Source organism: Dendropsophus ebraccatus, chromosome 9, assembly GCF_027789765.1.
Source record: "Dendropsophus ebraccatus isolate aDenEbr1 chromosome 9, aDenEbr1.pat, whole genome shotgun sequence".
Taxonomy (NCBI): Eukaryota; Metazoa; Chordata; class Amphibia; order Anura; family Hylidae; genus Dendropsophus; species Dendropsophus ebraccatus.
Window position 1 is genome coordinate 53,325,829 of NC_091462.1, and position 21,822 is coordinate 53,347,650.

The following is a 21,822-nucleotide window of genomic DNA, read 5'->3' on the forward strand; positions in this document are numbered from 1 at the left end:
GAGGAGGCACACAGGCCATGCACAGGTCATAGGTCCTCCACCACAGGGAAGCACCTCTTGTGAAGATTAACCCTAAAGCTGCCTCACACATACAGACTTCCCAGCACAAAGTTTAGCAGCAGCAGGGTAACCTCATCTCCTTCTCCTCCACCTACACTGGGACACAGGCCTGACAGTGACAGGAGGAGAAAGCACCCCCCTCCCCCTACTCACACAACGGGACTCCTCTATCCACTGCTCTCTTCCCCTATACTGTAAGCCGGCACAGGGCTAAGGCCCCTCTCCCAGGCCAAGTGACAACAGAGCCATACAGCAGACAGGTAAAGATCAGACTGGGGTTTTTATCTTGGCTGGGGGAGGGGTCTCGAGCCTGTGAGTGCCTGCTTACAGTACAGGACAAGTCCGACACTGTATGGGGCCGGACAGGGACTGAGCAATGTTAGGGGGCCGGGGCTGCTGTCATTTCAGTGAAGTAAAACTTTACTAAAATGACAGTGGCAGAGAAGATTCTGCCGCCCCCTGCAGGATGACAGGAGCTGCCGCCTGAGGCAGAAGCCTCAGTCTGCCTCATGGCAGAAGCGGGCCTGTACCTAAAATCCCTCATATAAGTGAGGCCTTCATGTCCTCTCTTTTCTTGCAAGCACGACACTTCCGCTAAATAGGTTCTATTAAATATGTTATCCAGACTTTTAACAGTAACAAAAACCACAGCATTACCAACACTCTGACTGAAATGCTTACTTTTACTACCTTGAGGCTGCTTTCCATAAAAGCAGTTTTAGGCTATGTTCCCACAGTGTTAAAATGACTGCCATCATTTTAGCGCTAGAAGGCAGCCATCTATTGGTAATGACAGCTAAAAATTATGTGTGTGATCACATTTCCTATTACTGCTTATTTAAGTAAGAAATTATTATTTATTTGTCTTTACTCTTATTATTATAACAGGTTATTTGGTGGGGTCTTACTTCTGGGACCCCCATCAGTCGCAAGAGTAAAGGAGTATTGCCCCCCCCCATGAATGAAGTGGCCCCTCACCCATCCACTATGGACCCATCATCCACACACTATGCACAATCACTTGAGACACCATTAGCATACACAAACACACATTATTCACACAGACACTGACTGACGCTGACTGACTAAATGACACAGACACTGACTGACTGACAGACACTGACTGACTGACACTTAGGGCCCTATTCCACCGGACAATTATCGTTCAGATTATTGTTAAATTGTTCGAATCTAAATGATAATCGTTCGGTTGAAATGCAGTTAACGATTAACGACCGAACAAGAAATCGTTGATCGCTTTATAAGACCTGGACCTATTTTTATTGTTGCTCGTTCGCAAAACGTTTGCAAATCGTTCGCATTAAATAAAGCCCGTATTCCACGGGTCGTTAAGAGGAGCAAACGAGCACTGTCAGCGCTCGTTTGCTCCTCGTTCCCCGCTCGCTGCCGCCGCTATTCATCGCGTCGGCAGCGAGTGGGTGAGTGCGGGGGGGGCTGCTCGGAGGATCGCTGATCGTCCGGGCAGCCCATAGGATATAGCAGCGTCTGCTGCCGACGCTCCTATTCAACGGAGCGACGGCACCAGATCGTTGCTATATCAGTCGCTTGTTTTTCAACATGTTGAAAAACAAGCGACTGCAACGATCAGCCGACATGAACGATGTCGGCTGATCGTTGCACTCTATTCCACGGAACGATTATCGTCCGTAGCGGTCGATATCGTCCGAAAACGAACGATAATCGTTCCGTGGAATAGGGCCATAAGACATCATTTGGTCGTTCGCAATAGATACGAACGCTATAGCGAATAAATAGCGAAGAAGAAACGATCGCAATTACGATCATAAGTAACGATTATCGTTTTATGGAAATGAGTGAACGTTTTCAGGTCTTTGGCAATAGCGGTTGTTTAAGATCGTTAATCGTTAACGATTATGCAAACGATAATCGTCCGGTGGAATAGGGCCCTTACTGATACACACTGACTGATACTGACTGACTGACTAACACAAACAGCACTTACAGCTCAGTCTTTTCCCCTCTTCCTCTTTGTGGGGCTGCTCTCCACACTGTAAGGTTGAGGATCTTTAGGTCATGTGATCAGGTCCTTCACCCTTTTCTCTCTCTGTGGCGGGATCTAAGCGGACTTGAAACGGATCCCGCCTCGTTCACTGAGTGGCTGAGCGGACCTGAGACGTCACGTCTCGGGCCCGCGTCGGACACCCGGAAACGTCCGGGAACCGGGCACCGCGATGCGGGACCTGCCGCTGGAACCGGGGAGGAACCGCTGGTTCCAGCAAAAAAGTGCCCCCCCGCTGGAGAACCCCTTTAGCATAAGTGATAGCTTTGTGACTTGGGAGCGCCCCTTTACTTGTATCTCCAATTAATTAGCTATAGGAATGATATTAAAAATAAAAATAATTATATCTCGGTTTAGTGGGTGTAAGTACTATAGATAAAATCCTAAGCAGTAGTGCTTAGTCCAGACATTCCTACAATGAGATTAGAGTATCAGTTGAGAACATGTTGTCCTTGGAAGGGTTGCACTGCCCCATCTTTACATCTCAGTGTACACTTTACAAAAAAAACTAAAACTGTCTTCACTTTTACGGCAACATATTCCCAAAATACAAGATAAATGGCTGTGAAGGACACGGGCTGGCTTGGTGCTCTTTTTTTCTCAGCCACAGCCATTAGAATAAAGCCTTGTTCACACATATTCTTTTTTTTTATTTATTGTACCTGTCAAGCATCAACAATCTCTACTATTGTTACCTAAACCTAAACTTGATAAATCTCCCCAATGCTAAACATCTGCCACCACTGAACCCTGATTAAATTAAATTAAAACACTAGTTAAATTTAAGGCTGGGTTCACACGCTGTATGACACCGGCTGTTCTTTGACTTGGCCGTGTCACAGAACGGCCGGTGTCAGTGAAGTTCAACCCGGCCAGTACTGCAGTATCGGCCCAAATGAACTTAATTTCAGTTGAATTGGGATGTGGGCGCATCTGTGTGCGCCCACACATTCCAAATCACCATAGCAGTGAATAGGGGCCACACAAAACTGACAAGTCAGTTTTCCCTGCGGCCAGTTGGAATCCCGGACTGAGTGTATACTATGTGTATGCACTCCGGCCGGGATTCCCTCTGACTTCTATGCAATGTATCTTTTGCATTAGTACAAAAGATATGTTGTGTGAGCACAGCCTAAGGCTAGGTTCACACTACGTATATGTCCGGCCGCATATTTTTCGCGGCCGGACATATACGTATGAAACTCCGGCCGGGACTTTACGCAAGTTGCGGCCGGATACGTACGGACCGCGAACTTACGCCCTTAGCGTACTTATGCTTCCCGAGCGCTCTTCGTAGCGATCTAACAGCGGTCTTTTACTTGGAAATCTTCGCCTAGCCCCGGACACCCCACAGAACCTTTTGGATCGGAACAAAAAGCTGGCAAAATGAAGAAATCACCACTACGTACGGGACCGCATGTTACGCTACGGGCGTAAGTTACGGCATTTCCGTCCCGAAACAATGGTCTGGTTCATTTTTTACGGCGCCGCATACGATCCGGCCGTAAGTTCATACGTAGTGTGAACTGTGCGCCCGTAGATCGTATAGTTTCCATTGTACGCAAACTACGTAAGTTTCCGTCCGCTTATTCACGGAACGCGCTACGGCCGGAAACTTACGTAGTGTGAACGTAGCCTGAGGGTGCATTCACACATCTAGGATCCGCAGCAGATTTGATGGCACAGATGTCAATGTAACTAAATAACTGAACGCAGCATCAAATCTGCTGCAGATTCTGTACATGTGACCACACCCTAAAAGAACAATGTCAGTTTTTTTGTTAATACAGTTTAAAATGGCAGAAAAAAAAAAACTACTATTACATCTTTACCAGAATTCTGGCTCATTTTGTGCCAAAACTGTGGTGTAGGTGTTGCATCACATTCATTACCTAAAAAAGAATGTCTTCCCTAAAAAAGGGAGCATGGCATGAACTGTGGGGTAATTTGCCAAATTTTTGACACCTAAAATGTGCTTTAAACTATACCAAATTAAGAGGTGCCAAACATATTAAACAGCATGAGCTGCTGTGATAAATCTGGCACATTCTTAGACTAGCTAATCTAAATTTACACCATCTAAGTATCGGACAATATTAGAAATAGGCCACTGTGTGAAGAAGCCCTTGAATGAATAAAAGGGGTTATCTAGTTCTACGCTGAGTGACATTGCCGTACTTTATAAGGATTAAAACAATGTATATATTGTTTATCTGCAGGTTGGCACTATCCGTTACATGGCACCTGAGGTCTTGGAAGGGGCAGTGAACCTGAGAGACTGTGAGTCTGCCCTGAAGCAAGTGGACATGTATGCTCTGGGTCTGATCTATTGGGAGATCTTCATGAGATGCACGGACCTCTTCCCAGGTGAGATATTCCCTAGAGATATATGAAATCGATATGGTGGCTGTTATTTCTGGTATCAATTACTGCAATGCTGTGATGATAAAAAGGTGTAAATGTGATCACACGGTGCTGATAGAGGTGTATAGGCAACTACTGGAATACCAAGAAAAGCCTTTATCTACAGAAAATCAATGTCAGCAACGTCCTTGTGATCTTTGGAATAGCTGTCCACTTTGTTGCATGCAGTTACACGGTAAGTTTGTCTTTGGACTTACATATAGAGCAATTCTCTAATATATACCTGTAACTAAAATGCTCCTGTGATAGTAAGGAATCACTAATGAAGAAAGGAACATCGTAAGTGAGTGAACGTGAGAGAATCCCAGAACTCTATTAGCATATAACACCATGTATCTTCCCATAGAGATCATGGGGTCCCAGAACCCAGACTTAACGAGATCAAAACTTCTGACATGTCTCAATGACATATCAAATGTTTTTCTTTAAATGACAGTGACATGTTTGATACATTGTAGAGATACACATTTTTTTGGTGAGGGACCCCGACCAACACCCAAACGGAGCTGGGAGAAGTTTGTTCTAAGCATCTTCTCCCCCCGTGTTCTACGGTCTCATAATGTAAGACTATGGTACCATCTCTGTCTCGTAGCATTTTTCCCTGGTCTGAACACCATTTAGGACAGAGATCGGGAACCTTCGGCCCTCTAGCTGTTGCAAAACTACAATTTCCATCATGCCTGGACAAAGCTAAAGCTTTGGCTGTCCAGGCATGATGGGAATTGTAGTTTTGCAACAGCTGAAGGGGCAAAGGTTCCCATGCCTGAATAAGGACATGTCAAAGTTAATAGTTAGAGTTAAAGGTACACTTTAGGTGAAACTATTGCTGATAAATTTATTAGGCCATGTTCACACAACGTATATTTTCGTAAAAGTACGACCTTTGTTGGAATCGGCAACAACAGACATAGTTTTACGAAAATATACGTTGCCTTGCTGTCTATGGAATCCCGGCTGGAGTTTATACACATAGTATACAGTCTGGCCGGGATCCCTAGCAGCGCCGTAGAAAACTGAGATGTCATTGAATAGCCGCCGCAGAAAACCCTGTCAGTGCACACTATAAAGCGAGCAGCTCCGGCCGTACACTCCATAGTGTGCAGTGGGGAGTTCTGATGCGGGCGCGCACGAATGCGCCCGCATCAGAACTCTGCGGCGCTACAGATCATCCGGGATGATCTTTTCTGAGACCGGTCGGGTCAGGGAATGGCTGGTCTCTTACAAAATGTGAACATAGCCTTATATTGTAAATGTGACCAGATTGGGTGACCACTTTATTCAGATGGTGTTCTGCATAAAGATTATACCTGTTCAACAAGAAACTTCCCATATCTGCACCTATATAATGTACACAGGGTAGGAATTAAACCTCTACCCCCCCTGACGTACATGTGAGCACTGCCTAATAAAGTGAAAAGTATGGGCAGGTGCCAATCTGCTGTGGCAGCAATACATAAGCAATGAGAGGCCTGTAATATCTATATATACACTGAAAATATATGTAATTTCAAATTATGTTACTGTAACGTTAATTTAGTAGGTAAAAGTCTGGTAAACATATAGGTAGTATAGTCCTTTTAGCAGTGAAGTAATTTCAGCTGAAGTCAATGTTTGCTTCTCCCTTCAGGGCTCCGTTATATTATTGCAGTAGTTTCCTGCTGCATTGAGTTACAGCAGATTTTCTCCGCTGACTAACTGTATTTTGCTGCACCTCAGGCAGAATAAAGGACAGGCCGTATTCCCCTGGCAATATTAGTGGACAAGGAGAAAGGAGTTTGATTGTGCGGCCTATAATAAAGATCACCCCACTTTTAAAATGAGCACTTTCAGTAATAGAAATAAAGTTGGAAATTGCTATATATGTTCTCTTTGACCCTTCACCGCAGTATCTGCGGTGTTTGCATAAGTCTGTACGTCTATCTTCCCGGTGAAGATCTGTAAAGCAATCTTATCGAGGTCCTTACATTTCACGTAAACAGTAGATAGCAAGATGTAGATGTAATCTACCTCGTTTCAGTTGCACTAAAGTTTCAGAAACACCTCTGTCATAGGGATCAGGTAACTGTATATTGCTTGTAGTAAAGGAGAATAGCAGGTCATGACCAGCAGATGTCATATTCCCCATCCTGTGTACATTTATGCTTGTTTGATCTGCAGTTGTCACACTCCATAGAGGCAAGTATAAAGCACCTTCAGTAAGCTGAAATGTCCAAGTAGGTCAATCTCATGTTATCTAGTGTGTGAATGCAGCATGCAAGGTATATACTTAAGGGCCTTTAACACGGGCTGATTATCTCACAAAAAAACGTTAAAACATTCAAATCTAAGCGATAATCTTCTGGTGTAAATGCTGCAATGATCAAGTGACAAATGAAAATTTGTTCGTATGTTCGTTTGTATTGATCACATCTTTTAAGTTGACCTCAAGATCATTGTTAACCGTTCTCAAGTCTTTCAGCGTAAACGCTCATCGTTCACAGTATACAGATATGAACGCAATTAAGATTATTCACAGTATATATGTTGCAGTGAAATGATAGAATCAGGGATTTGATCAAATCACCAGTGATTTGATCAAATGCCGAAAAATGATGGATTGGCTGAGTCCTTCCATCATTTCCCTGAAGAAAGTCAGTGATTTGATCAAATCACTGACCCCTTTCAGGGAAATGATGGAATGAACCAGTCAGGAGTCGCCCTGTCTCTAAATATTTATTAAGTAACACGACAATAGTCATTTGAAACGAAAAATGTATTTATTCGAAACTAATTAACAAAGGAAACCGGTAGCTGACACAGGTAGCTAAGCTGATCATTTTTACTAAATCAAAAAGGGAAGCGGGACAGTAAAGCATGTTGCGTTGTTTGTGGAATGGAATCTACCGGAGCCCATTCATGTCACATTTGTAAAAAATCCAGTCCTGAAACAGCTCCCCGGACAGACCTAAGTCTGCCTGACTGAAACAACTCCCCAGAGCGACCTAAGTCTGCCTGACCGAAACAGCTCCCCAGACCGACCTAAGTCTGCCTGACCGAAACAGCTCCCCAGACCGACCTAAGTCTGCCTGACCGAAACAGATTCCCAGACCGACCTAAGTCTGCCTGACCGAAACAGCTCCCCAGACCGACCTAAGTCTGCCTGACCGAAACAGCTCCCCAGACTGACCTAAGTCTGCCTGACTGAAACAGCTCCCCAGACCGAGCTAAGTCTGCCTGACCGAAACAGCTCCTCAGACCGACCTAAGTCTGCCTGACCGAAACAGCTCCCCAGACCGACCTAAGTCTGCCTGACCGAAACAGCTCCCCAGACCGACCTAAGTCTGCCTGACCGAAACAGCTCCCCAGACCGACCTAAGTCTGCCTGACCGAAACAGCTCCCCAGACTGACCTAAGTCTGCCTGACCGAAACAGCTCCCCAGACCGGCCTAAGTCTGCCTGACCAAAAAAGCTCCCCAGACCGACCTAAGTCTGCCTGACCGAAAAAGCTCCCCAGACCGACCTAATTCTGCCTGACTGAAAAATCTCCCCAGACTGACCTAAGTCTGCCTGACCGAAACAGCTCCCCAGACTGACCTAAGTCTGCCTGACCGAAACAGCTCACCAGACTAACCTAAGTCTGCCTGACCGAAACAGCTTCCCAGACCGACCTAAGTCTGCCTGACCGAAACAGCTCCCCAGACCGACCTAAGTCTGCCTGACCGAAACAGCTCCCCAGACTGACCTAAGTCTGCCTGACTGAAACAGCTCCCCAGACCGAGCTAAGTCTGCCTGACCGAAACAGCTCCTCAGACCGACCTAAGTCTGCCTGACCGAAACAGCTCCCCAGACCGACCTAAGTCTGCCTGACCGAAACAGCTCCCCAGACCGACCTAAGTCTGCCTGACCGAAACAGCTCCCCAGACCGACCTAAGTCTGCCTGACCGAAACAGCTCCCCAGACTGACCTAAGTCTGCCTGACCGAAACAGCTCCCCAGACCGGCCTAAGTCTGCCTGACCGAAAAAGCTCCCCAGACCGACCTAATTCTGCCTGACCGAAAAATCTCCCCAGACTGACCTAAGTCTGCCTGACCGAAACAGCTCCCCAGACTGACCTAAGTCTGCCTGACCGAAACAGCTCCCCAGACCGACCTAAGTCTGCCTGACCGAAACAGCTCACCAGACTAACCTAAGTCTGCCTGACCGAAACAGCTCCCCAGAGCGACCTAAGTCTGCCTGACCGAAACAGTTCCCCAGACCGACCTAAGTCTGCCTGACCGAAACAGTTCCCCAGACCGACCTAAGTCTGCCTGACCGAAACAGTTCCCCAGACCGACCTAAGTCTGCCTGACCGAAAAAGTCTGCGTGAAATTGCTGAAAATTTTTCCTTATTTGGAGGGCAAGGATTTCAGAAGTGTTCCTACCAACAGTTCAAGTGCAATGTAAAACAAAAAAATGTGCCTGTAAAAAAAAAAGTAAGGTACTCTGCAACTCGAGATATCACTAATCAACAATGTGTTTTAATAAAATGATTAAAATGAATAAAAAGATAAATGAACTGTATGACATTTGTTATAAATGATCAGCTTAGTGTAACGCCCGGAGTAGTGGATCCACTGGACCGGCACCAGCGATGGCACAAACCTCACCAGGGAGCGGAGTCTAAGGGGCCGCTGGTTTTCACCAGAGCCCGCCGCAAGGCGGGATGGACTTGCTGCGGCAGGCGACCCCCAGGTCGCTACCCCTGGCTTGGTTGCTGGTGTCGGCAGGCGAGGCGTGGCAGGAGATGGCACAGGCAATAGTCTGCAGATGAGAGAGCACGTGACTGGCTGGACACAGGAACAGGTGGAGTGACAGGGGAACAGGAACCAGGAACAGGGACAAGGGACCAGGTAACGGACAGGACTCAGGAACAGGGACTAGGGACCAGGTAACGGACAGGACACAGGAACAACAGGGAGCTGGGCCAAACGCTATGGGAAGCATGTAGAGGCTCCAACACAGGGGACAGGGCATGCTGGGATTTATAGGGGAGTGATTGGTGCAACCACCAATTAGGAGCGCACGGCCCCTTTAAATCTGAGACAGCCGGCGCGCGCGCGCCCTAGGCGGCGGGGACGCGCGCGCCGGCCGGCACAGCGAGAGACAGGAGCGTGGAGAGGTGAGGCGCCCCCCGGGGCCGAACGTGTAGCAGCGCCGGGTCCCTGCACCGGGACCCCGGCCGCTGCATAAGATGGGCGGAGGTCGCGGCGGCGGCCCGGAGCATGGGACGCCGCCGCGGCCGTGACAGTACCCCCCCCCCTTTGGCCTCCCCCTCTTTCTAACCTGCAGGAACCTTTTGATGAGATCTTGGTCCAGGATGTTAGCCTCGGGTTCCCAGGACCTCTCCTCAGGACCAAATCCTTTCCAGTCCACCAGGAAGAACCTTCTACCTCTGACAGTCTTCATAGCCAGAATGTCCTTAACAGCGTAGACGTCGTCAGAGACGGCTTGAGGAGCAGAGAACGAAGACCTATCGGAGAACCGGTTCAGGACCACTGGTTTTAAGAGGGAAACATGGAAGGAGTTCGGAATCCGCATAGTGGGGGGTAGGCGGAGTTTGTAGGTGACAGGGTTGATGCGTCTTAGCACCGAGAAAGGACCGAGGAATCGAGGGCCCAACTTGTAGCTGGGGATCTTGAGTCGGACATATTTGGCCGAGAGCCAGACTTTGTCACCTGGGAGAAAATTCGTGGCAGGTCTCCTCTTCTTATCAGCCTGGTCCTTCATGCGTTCCGAGGCTTTGAGTAAGGACTGTCGAGTTTGTTCCCAGATCGATTGCAGGTCAGATAACAACTCCTCCACGGCTGGGACTTCAGAGGATGGAGAGAGAGGCAGAGGAGGACGAGGATGATGCCCGTAGACCACATAGAAAGGGGACTTGCCTGTGGAAGTCGAGTCCAAGTGGTTATAAGAGAATTCTGCCCATGGGAGTAGATCGGACCAGTTGTCTTGGCGGCTTGAAACAAAATGGCGTAGGTAGTTGCCCAGAATCTGATTGACTCTCTCCACTTGCCCGTTGGTTTGAGGATGATAGGCCGATGAGAAGTCCAGCTTCACTTGGAGTTGCGAGCATAGGGCACGCCAAAATTTAGAGACAAATTGAGAGCCTCGGTCGGACACAATGTGAAGAGGAAGTCCATGCAGGCGAAAGATGTGTCGGAAGAACAACTGAGCCAGACGAGGAGCAGAGGGCAGACCAGGAAGGGCCACGAAGTGAGCCATTTTAGAAAAGCGGTCCGTCACCACCCAAATAACTGTATTGCCCGCAGATGGAGGTAGGTCAGTGATGAAATCCATCCCAATGTGGTGCCAGGGATGATCCGGGACTGGCAAGGGCAATAGTAGGCCGGCAGGTCTTAGACGGGGAGATTTATTCCTGGTACAGACTGCACAGGAAGCCACAAAATCCTTGACATCCTGGAGGAGATTGGGCCACCAGTAATGACGGGAGATCAATTGCCCGGTCTTTTGGGCTCCTGGATGCCCGGCTACCAAAGAGGAATGCCCCCACTTCAAGATGCGTTTACGGAGTGCGGGACGCACATAAGTCTTCCCGGGAGGCAGTCTCTGCAGAGCAGAAGTGGCAACTGGTACTAGGCGGTCGGGAGGTATTATGTGACGAGGAGATTCCTCTTGCCCCATGACATCGGATGCTCGGGATAATGCATCGGCCTTTAGATTCTTCTCGGCTGGACGGAAGTGGATGGTATAGTTGAACCGAGAGAAGAAGAGGGACCACCGAGCCTGCCTGGGATTAAGGCGTTGAGCCGATTGGAGGTAGAGGAGGTTCTTGTGGTCCGTGTAGATGTTAACCGGGTGTTTAGCCCCCTCTAATAGATGACGCCACTCCTCCAGTGCCAAATTAATGGCCAGGAGTTCACGGTCCCCAATGGTATAGTTCCTCTCGGCAGGGGAGAAAGTCTTAGAGAAGAACCCACAGGTTCTGGTCTTGCCTGATGTGTCCCTTTGCGAGAGAACGGCTCCTGCGCCCACAGAAGAAGCATCGACCTCGAGAGAAAACGGCCTGGAGACATCCGGGCGGACTAGGGCAGGAGCGGAGGCAAAGGCAGACTTGAGGCTATTGAAGGCTTGTTCGGCCTCTGGAGGCCAACGTCTGGGGTCCGCCTTCTTTTTAGTGAGAGCCACAATGGGTGCGACCAGGGTAGAGAAGTGAGGGATGAATTGCCGGTAATAGTTGGCGAAGCCCAGGAAACGTTGGATAGCTCTAAGTCCCACAGGGCGTGGCCATTGAAGGACAGCTGCGAGCTTGGCTGGATCCATTTGTAGGCCCTGATCGGAGACGATATAGCCAAGAAATGGAAGACTGCGCTGATGGAAAACGCACTTCTCAAGCTTGGCGTATAGATGATTGGCCCGTAGTCTTCGTAGAACCTGACGCACTTGTGCCACATGAGTCTGCTGGTCCGGGGAGAAGACCAAAATGTCGTCCAAATAAACAATGACGCAGACATAGAGGAGGTCTCGGAAGATATCGTTCACGAATTCCTGGAAGACCGCTGGGGCATTGCATAGGCCGAATGGCATGACCAGATATTCGTAGTGCCCATCCCTGGTGTTGAAAGCGGTCTTCCATTCGTCTCCCTTACGAATTCGGACCAAGTTATACGCTCCCCTGAGATCCAGCTTGGAGAAGATCTTTGCTCCACGAAGACGGTCGAATAGTTCCGGAATAAGCGGAAGAGGATAGCGGTTCTTAACGGTCACCTTATTTAAACCCCGATAGTCTATGCATGGGCGGAGGGAACCGTCCTTCTTCTGAACAAAGAAAAATCCGGCGCCAGCTGGAGACGTGGATTTGCGGATGAAGCCCTTTTGTAAGTTCTCCTGGATGTAGGAGGACATGGCTTCAGTCTCGGGCACAGAGAGAGGGTATACTCGACCACGTGGAGGAGAAGACCCAGGAAGGAGGTCTATAGGGCAATCATAGGCCCGATGGGGTGGTAGTGAGTCCGCCTCCTTGGCCGAGAAAACATCGACAAAGTCTTGGTAGTCCTCCGGTAGCCCGGATAGAGGCTTGACACAAGCAGGTGACCTTGTAGAGCACTTGGGTTGAGGAGATCTCAGACACCGGTTATGACAGTCCTGACCCCAGCTGAGAACCTCCCCAGTTCTCCAGTCCAGCTTAGGGGTATGGATTTGCAGCCAAGGAAGCCCCAGCAGGAGGTTGGAAGAGGAATGGCGCAAGACATAGAAGGAGATCTTCTCCTGATGTAAGGCTCCCACCTGGAGGACTAGGGGTGCCGTCTGGCTGTACACCGCTTCGGTAAGAACCTCCCCCGTAACCGAAGAGATAGACCGGGGTTGGGCTAGCTGGATCACGGGTAGCCGCCATCTTTGGACCAACGAAGCAGAGATGAAACTGCCAGCAGAGCCAGAGTCGATGAGGGCAGTAGTCTGGAAAACTTGCCCAGAGGGTGTCTGGATGGAGACGGGCATAGTCAACCTTGGAGAGGTGGCATTCACACCTAGGGAGGCCTCTCCCACCGGACCTAGGTGCGGGCGTTTCCCGGACGCTGAGGGCGTTGGGGACATCTCTGTCGATAGTGATCCGCGCCACCGCAATAGAGGCAGAGATTCTGGTCCAGTCGACGGTTCCTCTCATCAGTCGTCAGGCGAACACGTTCCACCTGCATAGGAACCTCTGGAAGCGACTGGGACATAGGAGCAACAGGATTCTGGAACACCGGTGCCAGCCGAGGATGGCGACGGGGCAGACTCAGACGCCGTCCTTGCCGAACCTCCTCCTCTCTCTCGGAAAACCTGGTGTAGACTCTGGTAGCCAGTAGAATAAGATCGTTCAAGGAGGTAGGCAGATCCCGGGCAGCGAGCACATCCTTCACTTGGCTGGACAGGCCCTTTTTAAAGGTGGCAATCAGAGCGGCCTCATTCCAGTCTAGTTCCGCAGCCAGGGTGCGGAACTGGATGGCGTAATCACCAACGGAGGAAGTCCCTTGGGATAAATTGAGGAGAGCAGTCTCAGCCGAAGACGCACGGGCAGGTTCCTCAAAGACCGAGCGGAACTCGTCCAGGAAGATTCGAAAATTGGCAGCAACCGGATCATTACGGTCCCATAGTGGCGTGGCCCAGGCCAGAGCTCTTCCCTCCAATAGGCTGATAATGAAAGCCACTTTAGAGCGCTCGGTGGCAAACTGACTGCTTAAAAGTTCGATGTACATGGTGCATTGGGTCAGGAACCCTCTGCACAACTTGGGGTCACCTCCATATTTACTTGGGAGAGCCAGTCGTAGTTTTGAAGAGGCTGCCGGAGGTGATGACTGCTGAGCTGTGGTATGCTGTTGAACGGCTGCAGTCAGTTGTTGAATCAGCTGTGACTGTTGCTGAATCTGTTGAGCCTGTAGGGCGACCACTCGGGCTACCTCGCGGATATCAGGCACCTCGCCGGGATCCATGGTTGGAGCCTACTGTAACGCCCGGAGTAGTGGATCCACTGGACCGGCACCAGCGATGGCACAAACCTCACCAGGGAGCGGAGTCTAAGGGGCCGCTGGTTTTCACCAGAGCCCGCCGCAAGGCGGGATGGACTTGCTGCGGCAGGCGACCCCCAGGTCGCTACCCCTGGCTTGGTTGCTGGTGTCGGCAGGCGAGGCGTGGCAGGAGATGGCACAGGCAATAGTCTGCAGATGAGAGAGCACGTGACTGGCTGGACACAGGAACAGGTGGAGTGACAGGGGAACAGGAACCAGGAACAGGGACAAGGGACCAGGTAACGGACAGGACTCAGGAACAGGGACTAGGGACCAGGTAACGGACAGGACACAGGAACAACAGGGAGCTGGGCCAAACGCTATGGGAAGCATGTAGAGGCTCCAACACAGGGGACAGGGCATGCTGGGATTTATAGGGGAGTGATTGGTGCAACCACCAATTAGGAGCGCACTGCCCCTTTAAATCTGGGACAGCCGGCGCGCGCGCGCCCTAGGAGGCGGGGACGCGCGCGCCGGCCGGCACAGCGAGAGACAGGAGCGTGGAGAGGTGAGGCGCCCCCCGGGGCCGAACGTGTAGCAGCGCCGGGTCCCTGCACCGGGACCCCGGCCGCTGCATAAGATGGGCGGAGGTCGCGGCGGCGGCCCGGAGCATGGGACGCCGCCGCGGCCGTGACAGTACCCCCCCCCCTTTGGCCTCCCCCTCTTTCTAACCTGCAGGAACCTTTTGATGAGATCTTGGTCCAGGATGTTAGCCTCGGGTTCCCAGGACCTCTCCTCAGGACCAAATCCTTTCCAGTCCACCAGGAAGAACCTTCTACCTCTGACAGTCTTCATAGCCAGAATGTCCTTAACAGCGTAGACGTCGTCAGAGACGGCTTGAGGAGCAGAGAACGAAGACCTATCGGAGAACCGGTTCAGGACCACTGGTTTTAAGAGGGAAACATGGAAGGAGTTCGGAATCCGCATAGTGGGGGGTAGGCGGAGTTTGTAGGTGACAGGGTTGATGCGTCTTAGCACCGAGAAAGGACCGAGGAATCGAGGGCCCAACTTGTAGCTGGGGATCTTGAGTCGGACATATTTGGCCGAGAGCCAGACTTTGTCACCTGGGAGAAAATTCGTGGCAGGTCTCCTCTTCTTATCAGCCTGGTCCTTCATGCGTTCCGAGGCTTTGAGTAAGGACTGTCGAGTTTGTTCCCAGATCGATTGCAGGTCAGATAACAACTCCTCCACGGCTGGGACTTCAGAGGATGGAGAGAGAGGCAGAGGAGGACGAGGATGATGCCCGTAGACCACATAGAAAGGGGACTTGCCTGTGGAAGTCGAGTCCAAGTGGTTATAAGAGAATTCTGCCCATGGGAGTAGATCGGACCAGTTGTCTTGGCGGCTTGAAACAAAATGGCGTAGGTAGTTGCCCAGAATCTGATTGACTCTCTCCACTTGCCCGTTGGTTTGAGGATGATAGGCCGATGAGAAGTCCAGCTTCACTTGGAGTTGCGAGCATAGGGCACGCCAAAATTTAGAGACAAATTGAGAGCCTCGGTCGGACACAATGTGAAGAGGAAGTCCATGCAGGCGAAAGATGTGTCGGAAGAACAACTGAGCCAGACGAGGAGCAGAGGGCAGACCAGGAAGGGCCACGAAGTGAGCCATTTTAGAAAAGCGGTCCGTCACCACCCAAATAACTGTATTGCCCGCAGATGGAGGTAGGTCAGTGATGAAATCCATCCCAATGTGGTGCCAGGGATGATCCGGGACTGGCAAGGGCAATAGTAGGCCGGCAGGTCTTAGACGGGGAGATTTATTCCTGGCACAGACTGCACAGGAAGCCACAAAATCCTTGACATCCTGGAGGAGATTGGGCCAACAGTAATGACGGGAGATCAATTGCCCGGTCTTTTGGGCTCCTGGATGCCCGGCTACCAAAGAGGAATGCCCCCACTTCAAGATGCGTTTACGGAGTGCGGGACGCACATAAGTCTTCCCGGGAGGCAGTCTCTGCAGAGCAGAAGTGGCAACTGGTACTAGGCGGTCGGGAGGTATTATGTGACGAGGAGATTCCTCTTGCCCCATGACATCGGATGCTCGGGATAATGCATCGGCCTTTAGATTCTTCTCGGCTGGACGGAAGTGGATGGTATAGTTGAACCGAGAGAAGAAGAGGGACCACCGAGCCTGCCTGGGATTAAGGCGTTGAGCCGATTGGAGGTAGAGGAGGTTCTTGTGGTCCGTGTAGATGTTAACCGGGTGTTTAGCCCCCTCTAATAGATGACGCCACTCCTCCAGTGCCAAATTAATGGCCAGGAGTTCACGGTCCCCAATGGTATAGTTCCTCTCGGCAGGGGAGAAAGTCTTAGAGAAGAACCCACAGGTTCTGGTCTTGCCTGATGTGTCCCTTTGCGAGAGAACGGCTCCTGCGCCCACAGAAGAAGCATCGACCTCGAGAGAAAACGGCCTGGAGACATCCGGGCGGACTAGGGCAGGAGCGGAGGCAAAGGCAGACTTGAGGCTATTGAAGGCTTGTTCGGCCTCTGGAGGCCAACGTCTGGGGTCCGCCTTCTTTTTAGTGAGAGCCACAATGGGTGCGACCAGGGTAGAGAAGTGAGGGATGAATTGCCGGTAATAGTTGGCGAAGCCCAGGAAACGTTGGATAGCTCTAAGTCCCACAGGGCGTGGCCATTGAAGGACAGCTGCGAGCTTGGCTGGATCCATTTGTAGGCCCTGATCGGAGACGATATAGCCAAGAAATGGAAGACTGCGCTGATGGAAAACGCACTTCTCAAGCTTGGCGTATAGATGATTGGCCCGTAGTCTTCATAGAACCTGACGCACTTGTGCCACATGAGTCTGCTGGTCCGGGGAGAAGACCAAAATGTCGTCCAAATAAACAATGACGCAGACATAGAGGAGGTCTCGGAAGATATCGTTCACGAATTCCTGGAAGACCGCTGGGGCATTGCATAGGCCGAATGGCATGACCAGATATTCGTAGTGCCCATCCCTGGTGTTGAAAGCGGTCTTCCATTCGTCTCCCTTACGAATTCGGACCAAGTTATACGCTCCCCTGAGATCCAGCTTGGAGAAGATCTTTGCTCCACGAAGACGGTCGAATAGTTCCGGAATAAGCGGAAGAGGATAGCGGTTCTTAACGGTCACCTTATTTAAACCCCGATAGTCTATGCATGGGCGGAGGGAACCGTCCTTCTTCTGAACAAAGAAAAATCCGGCGCCAGCTGGAGACGTGGATTTGCGGATGAAGCCCTTTTGTAAGTTCTCCTGGATGTAGGAGGACATGGCTTCAGTCTCGGGCACAGAGAGAGGGTATACTCGACCACGTGGAGGAGAAGACCCAGGAAGGAGGTCTATAGGGCAATCATAGGCCCGATGGGGTGGTAGTGAGTCCGCCTCCTTGGCCGAGAAAACATCGACAAAGTCTTGGTAGTCCTCCGGTAGCCCGGATAGAGGCTTGACACAAGCAGGTGACCTTGTAGAGCACTTGGGTTGAGGAGATCTCAGACACCGGTTATGACAGTCCTGACCCCAGCTGAGAACCTCCCCAGTTCTCCAGTCCAGCTTAGGGGTATGGATTTGCAGCCAAGGAAGCCCCAGCAGGAGGTTGGAAGAGGAATGGCGCAAGACATAGAAGGAGATCTTCTCCTGATGTAAGGCTCCCACCTGGAGGACTAGGGGTGCCGTCTGGCTGTACACCGCTTCGGTAAGAACCTCCCCCGTAACCGAAGAGATAGACCGGGGTTGGGCTAGCTGGATCACGGGTAGCCGCCATCTTTGGACCAACGAAGCAGAGATGAAACTGCCAGCAGAGCCAGAGTCGATGAGGGCAGTAGTCTGGAAAACTTGCCCAGAGGGTGTCTGGATGGAGACGGGCATAGTCAACCTTGGAGAGGTGGCATTCACACCTAGGGAGGCCTCTCCCACCGGACCTAGGTGCGGGCGTTTCCCGGACGCTGAGGGCGTTGGGGACATCTCTGTCGATAGTGATCCGCGCCACCGCAATAGAGGCAGAGATTCTGGTCCAGTCGACGGTTCCTCTCATCAGTCGTCAGGCGAACACGTTCCACCTGCATAGGAACCTCTGGAAGCGACTGGGACATAGGAGCAACAGGATTCTGGAACACCGGTGCCAGCCGAGGATGGCGACGGGGCAGACTCAGACGCCGTCCTTGCCGAACCTCCTCCTCTCTCTCGGAAAACCTGGTGTAGACTCTGGTAGCCAGTAGAATAAGATCGTTCAAGGAGGTAGGCAGATCCCGGGCAGCGAGCACATCCTTCACTTGGCTGGACAGGCCCTTTTTAAAGGTGGCAATCAGAGCGGCCTCATTCCAGTCTAGTTCCGCAGCCAGGGTGCGGAACTGGATGGCGTAATCACCAACGGAGGAAGTCCCTTGGGATAAATTGAGGAGAGCAGTCTCAGCCGAAGACGCACGGGCAGGTTCCTCAAAGACCGAGCGGAACTCGTCCAGGAAGATTCGAAAATTGGCAGCAACCGGATCATTACGGTCCCATAGTGGCGTGGCCCAGGCCAGAGCTCTTCCCTCCAATAGGCTGATAATGAAAGCCACTTTAGAGCGCTCGGTGGCAAACTGACTGCTTAAAAGTTCGATGTACATGGTGCATTGGGTCAGGAACCCTCTGCACAACTTGGGGTCACCTCCATATTTACTTGGGAGAGCCAGTCGTAGTTTTGAAGAGGCTGCCGGAGGTGATGACTGCTGAGCTGTGGTATGCTGTTGAACGGCTGCAGTCAGTTGTTGAATCAGCTGTGACTGTTGCTGAATCTGTTGAGCCTGTAGGGCGACCACTCGGGCTACCTCGCGGATATCAGGCACCTCGCCGGGATCCATGGTTGGAGCCTACTGTAACGCCCGGAGTAGTGGATCCACTGGACCGGCACCAGCGATGGCACAAACCTCACCAGGGAGCGGAGTCTAAGGGGCCGCTGGTTTTCACCAGAGCCCGCCGCAAGGCGGGATGGACTTGCTGCGGCAGGCGACCCCCAGGTCGCTACCCCTGGCTTGGTTGCTGGTGTCGGCAGGCGAGGCGTGGCAGGAGATGGCACAGGCAATAGTCTGCAGATGAGAGAGCACGTGACTGGCTGGACACAGGAACAGGTGGAGTGACAGGGGAACAGGAACCAGGAACAGGGACAAGGGACCAGGTAACGGACAGGACTCAGGAACAGGGACTAGGGACCAGGTAACGGACAGGACACAGGAACAACAGGGAGCTGGGCCAAACGCTATGGGAAGCATGTAGAGGCTCCAACACAGGGGACAGGGCATGCTGGGATTTATAGGGGAGTGATTGGTGCAACCACCAATTAGGAGCGCACTGCCCCTTTAAATCTGGGACAGCCGGCGCGCGCGCGCCCTAGGAGGCGGGGACGCGCGCGCCGGCCGGCACAGCGAGAGACAGGAGCGTGGAGAGGTGAGGCGCCCCCCGGGGCCGAACGTGTAGCAGCGCCGGGTCCCTGCACCGGGACCCCGGCAGCTGCATAAGATGGGAGGAGGTCGCGGCGGCGGCCCGGAGCATGGGACGCCGCCGCGGCCGTGACACTTAGCTACCTGTGTCAGCTTTCTGTTTCCTTTGTTAATTAGTTTTGAATAAATACATTTTTCGTTTCAAATGACTACTGTTGTGTTACTTAATAAATATATAGAGCCGGGGCGACTCCTGACTGGTTCATTCCATCATTTCCCTGAAAGGGGTCAGTGATTTGATCATATCACTGACTTTCTTCAGGGAAATGATGGAAGGGCTCGGCCATTCCATCATTTCTCTGGATTTGATCAAATCCCTGGATTTTATCATCTCACTGCGACATATAGATACAAAAGTACTTGCGATAATTCACAGTATATATACGAACACAATTATAATCGTATTTACTACTTTTCATCTTCTCATCTAAATGCTTGTTGTCATCTAAATGCTCACTAAAAGGGGTACTCACAGTTTTCCCAGTAATTGAAACACATTACAAAGTTATATAACTTTGTAATATGCTTCAATTACGTACTGCCCCCCTTCCCTATCTTTTCCCCCCTCAATCCCCCACCAGGAAGTGAAGTTAACTCATTCTTACCTAATGACTGTTGACCCCAGGCTGTTTTGTGACAATGACATCATCAAAAGGGTAAATTGGTCTAAGCCCTGTTAAGCCAGCCTCCCTTTGTCAGATGACTGTGGTTGATCAACTCCGAGTCAGTTAGACATCACAGGAGACAAAGTGCATCATGGGAAAGCCAAAACCAGGAAGTGAAGAAAAAAAGAAGCCACCAACTTGAGGTTCAGGGACCTGCAAACAGCGGGAAATTCAAACGGAGACAGACTTTTTCTGATGGAAATTCCGCAGTGTGCACGAATGAGCTGAAAGCCCATTATCCACAATAAAAAATTAATATGTTCATATTTAACATGAACCGCCACATTTTGGCGGCAGAATCTGCTTGAAATTCCACGAGAATTGCTTACAAAGATCATACTCGAGAGGTGCTGGACAGCAAGGGGTGGCTGTAAGTATGCAAACTATAAAGTAGAGAAGTAGTAGAAAAGATGACTTGTGAAGATTTCAATGTTGGCTGGACATTAACAAGCTTACATGGCTATCCTTTAAGAATTGCCATAGATTTCTATGCCCCTCCAAGGCTAGGTGTACACAATGTTTGGGGTATTCTTCCCTTTTTTTCTCCTATATGGTCCCAAACTGTAGTAATTCTGCTGTTTGGTGTCATTTGCATTAAAATGAGTAGTAAAGTGATTTGTACCCTTTATGTGGGATTCCCTACTGTGCCCCCATATAGTATTAATAACCCCTGCTGTGCCCCCCTATAGTAGTAAAGCCCCCTGCTGTGCCACCATATAGTAATAGTGCCCCTGCAGTGCTCCCCATAGAAATAATGACCTCTTCCCGCTGTGCCACCATATAGCTTTAATGCCCCCTAATAATCACTACCCACATGGTAAAATTCCCCTTTGTGTACCCTCACATATAGTAATCTTGCCCCGTTTTGCACCCCCATATAGAAATAATGCCCCAGCTGTGTCCTCCATATAGTAATAATCTCCCCCCGCTGTGCCCTTACATATAGTAATAATGCTCCCTCCTGTACCCCTCCATACAGTAATAATGCCTTCTGCTGTGCCCTTCATATAGTAAGTTATCTAAAAAAACATCCTTCTGTTTCATGTATAGAGTCCCTATACAGACATGCAGAGTGAAATGCAATTTTGGGATAGTCATCAACACCCAATGTTATACCTCCATCTAGTGGTCAAAATCAGTAGTACAGTTCTGTTGATGTGCTTTATTTGTTACAGTATATAGATAGGTCACACTGGCATGTCTCTATAGATTTACACACTGTCTATCTATTCTACTGAAATACATTGGTCAGCTATAACATTAAAATCACCTGCCAAAGGCTAGGCTAACACACAGTACAATAGAAAAGCAATAGAACGGTAATTTTGAGTGAAAATAAAACAATGTGTGAACAGATGAAAAAAACAATGGCCATATTTTGCAAAAGTAGGTTGCAAATAATGAGAATGTTTATTATCTGGATGGTCACAATCAATTATAGGTGCATCAGATTGTTTATAAAAAAAAGAAAGACTGGTGCTAAGTTTTTTGCCATTTTTTTCAACTTGAGCACTGGAAACTTAATGCAAATCCATCACTTAGACTGCCAACCAAGCATGCGTGACTGGGAGGATGGCAGAGACAGTGTGATCACATGCCGCTGCAGCTCTGCCCCCATACCTAGTTACTGGATGCCGGGATGGGGAATTAAC

General features: G+C 50.3%; 1 protein-coding gene across 1 annotated transcript in view; it reads left to right on the plus strand.

Moving 5' to 3' along the window:
* BMPR2 (bone morphogenetic protein receptor type 2) overlaps positions 1 to 21,822 on the plus strand; it is a 118,926-nt gene that overhangs the window by 81,660 nt on the left and 15,444 nt on the right. Inside the window, exon 9 of the mRNA XM_069983304.1 lies at positions 4,321 to 4,468. Within this exon, the coding sequence (XP_069839405.1) occupies positions 4,321 to 4,468 (148 nt within the window). The remainder of the gene's footprint in view (positions 1 to 4,320; positions 4,469 to 21,822) is intronic.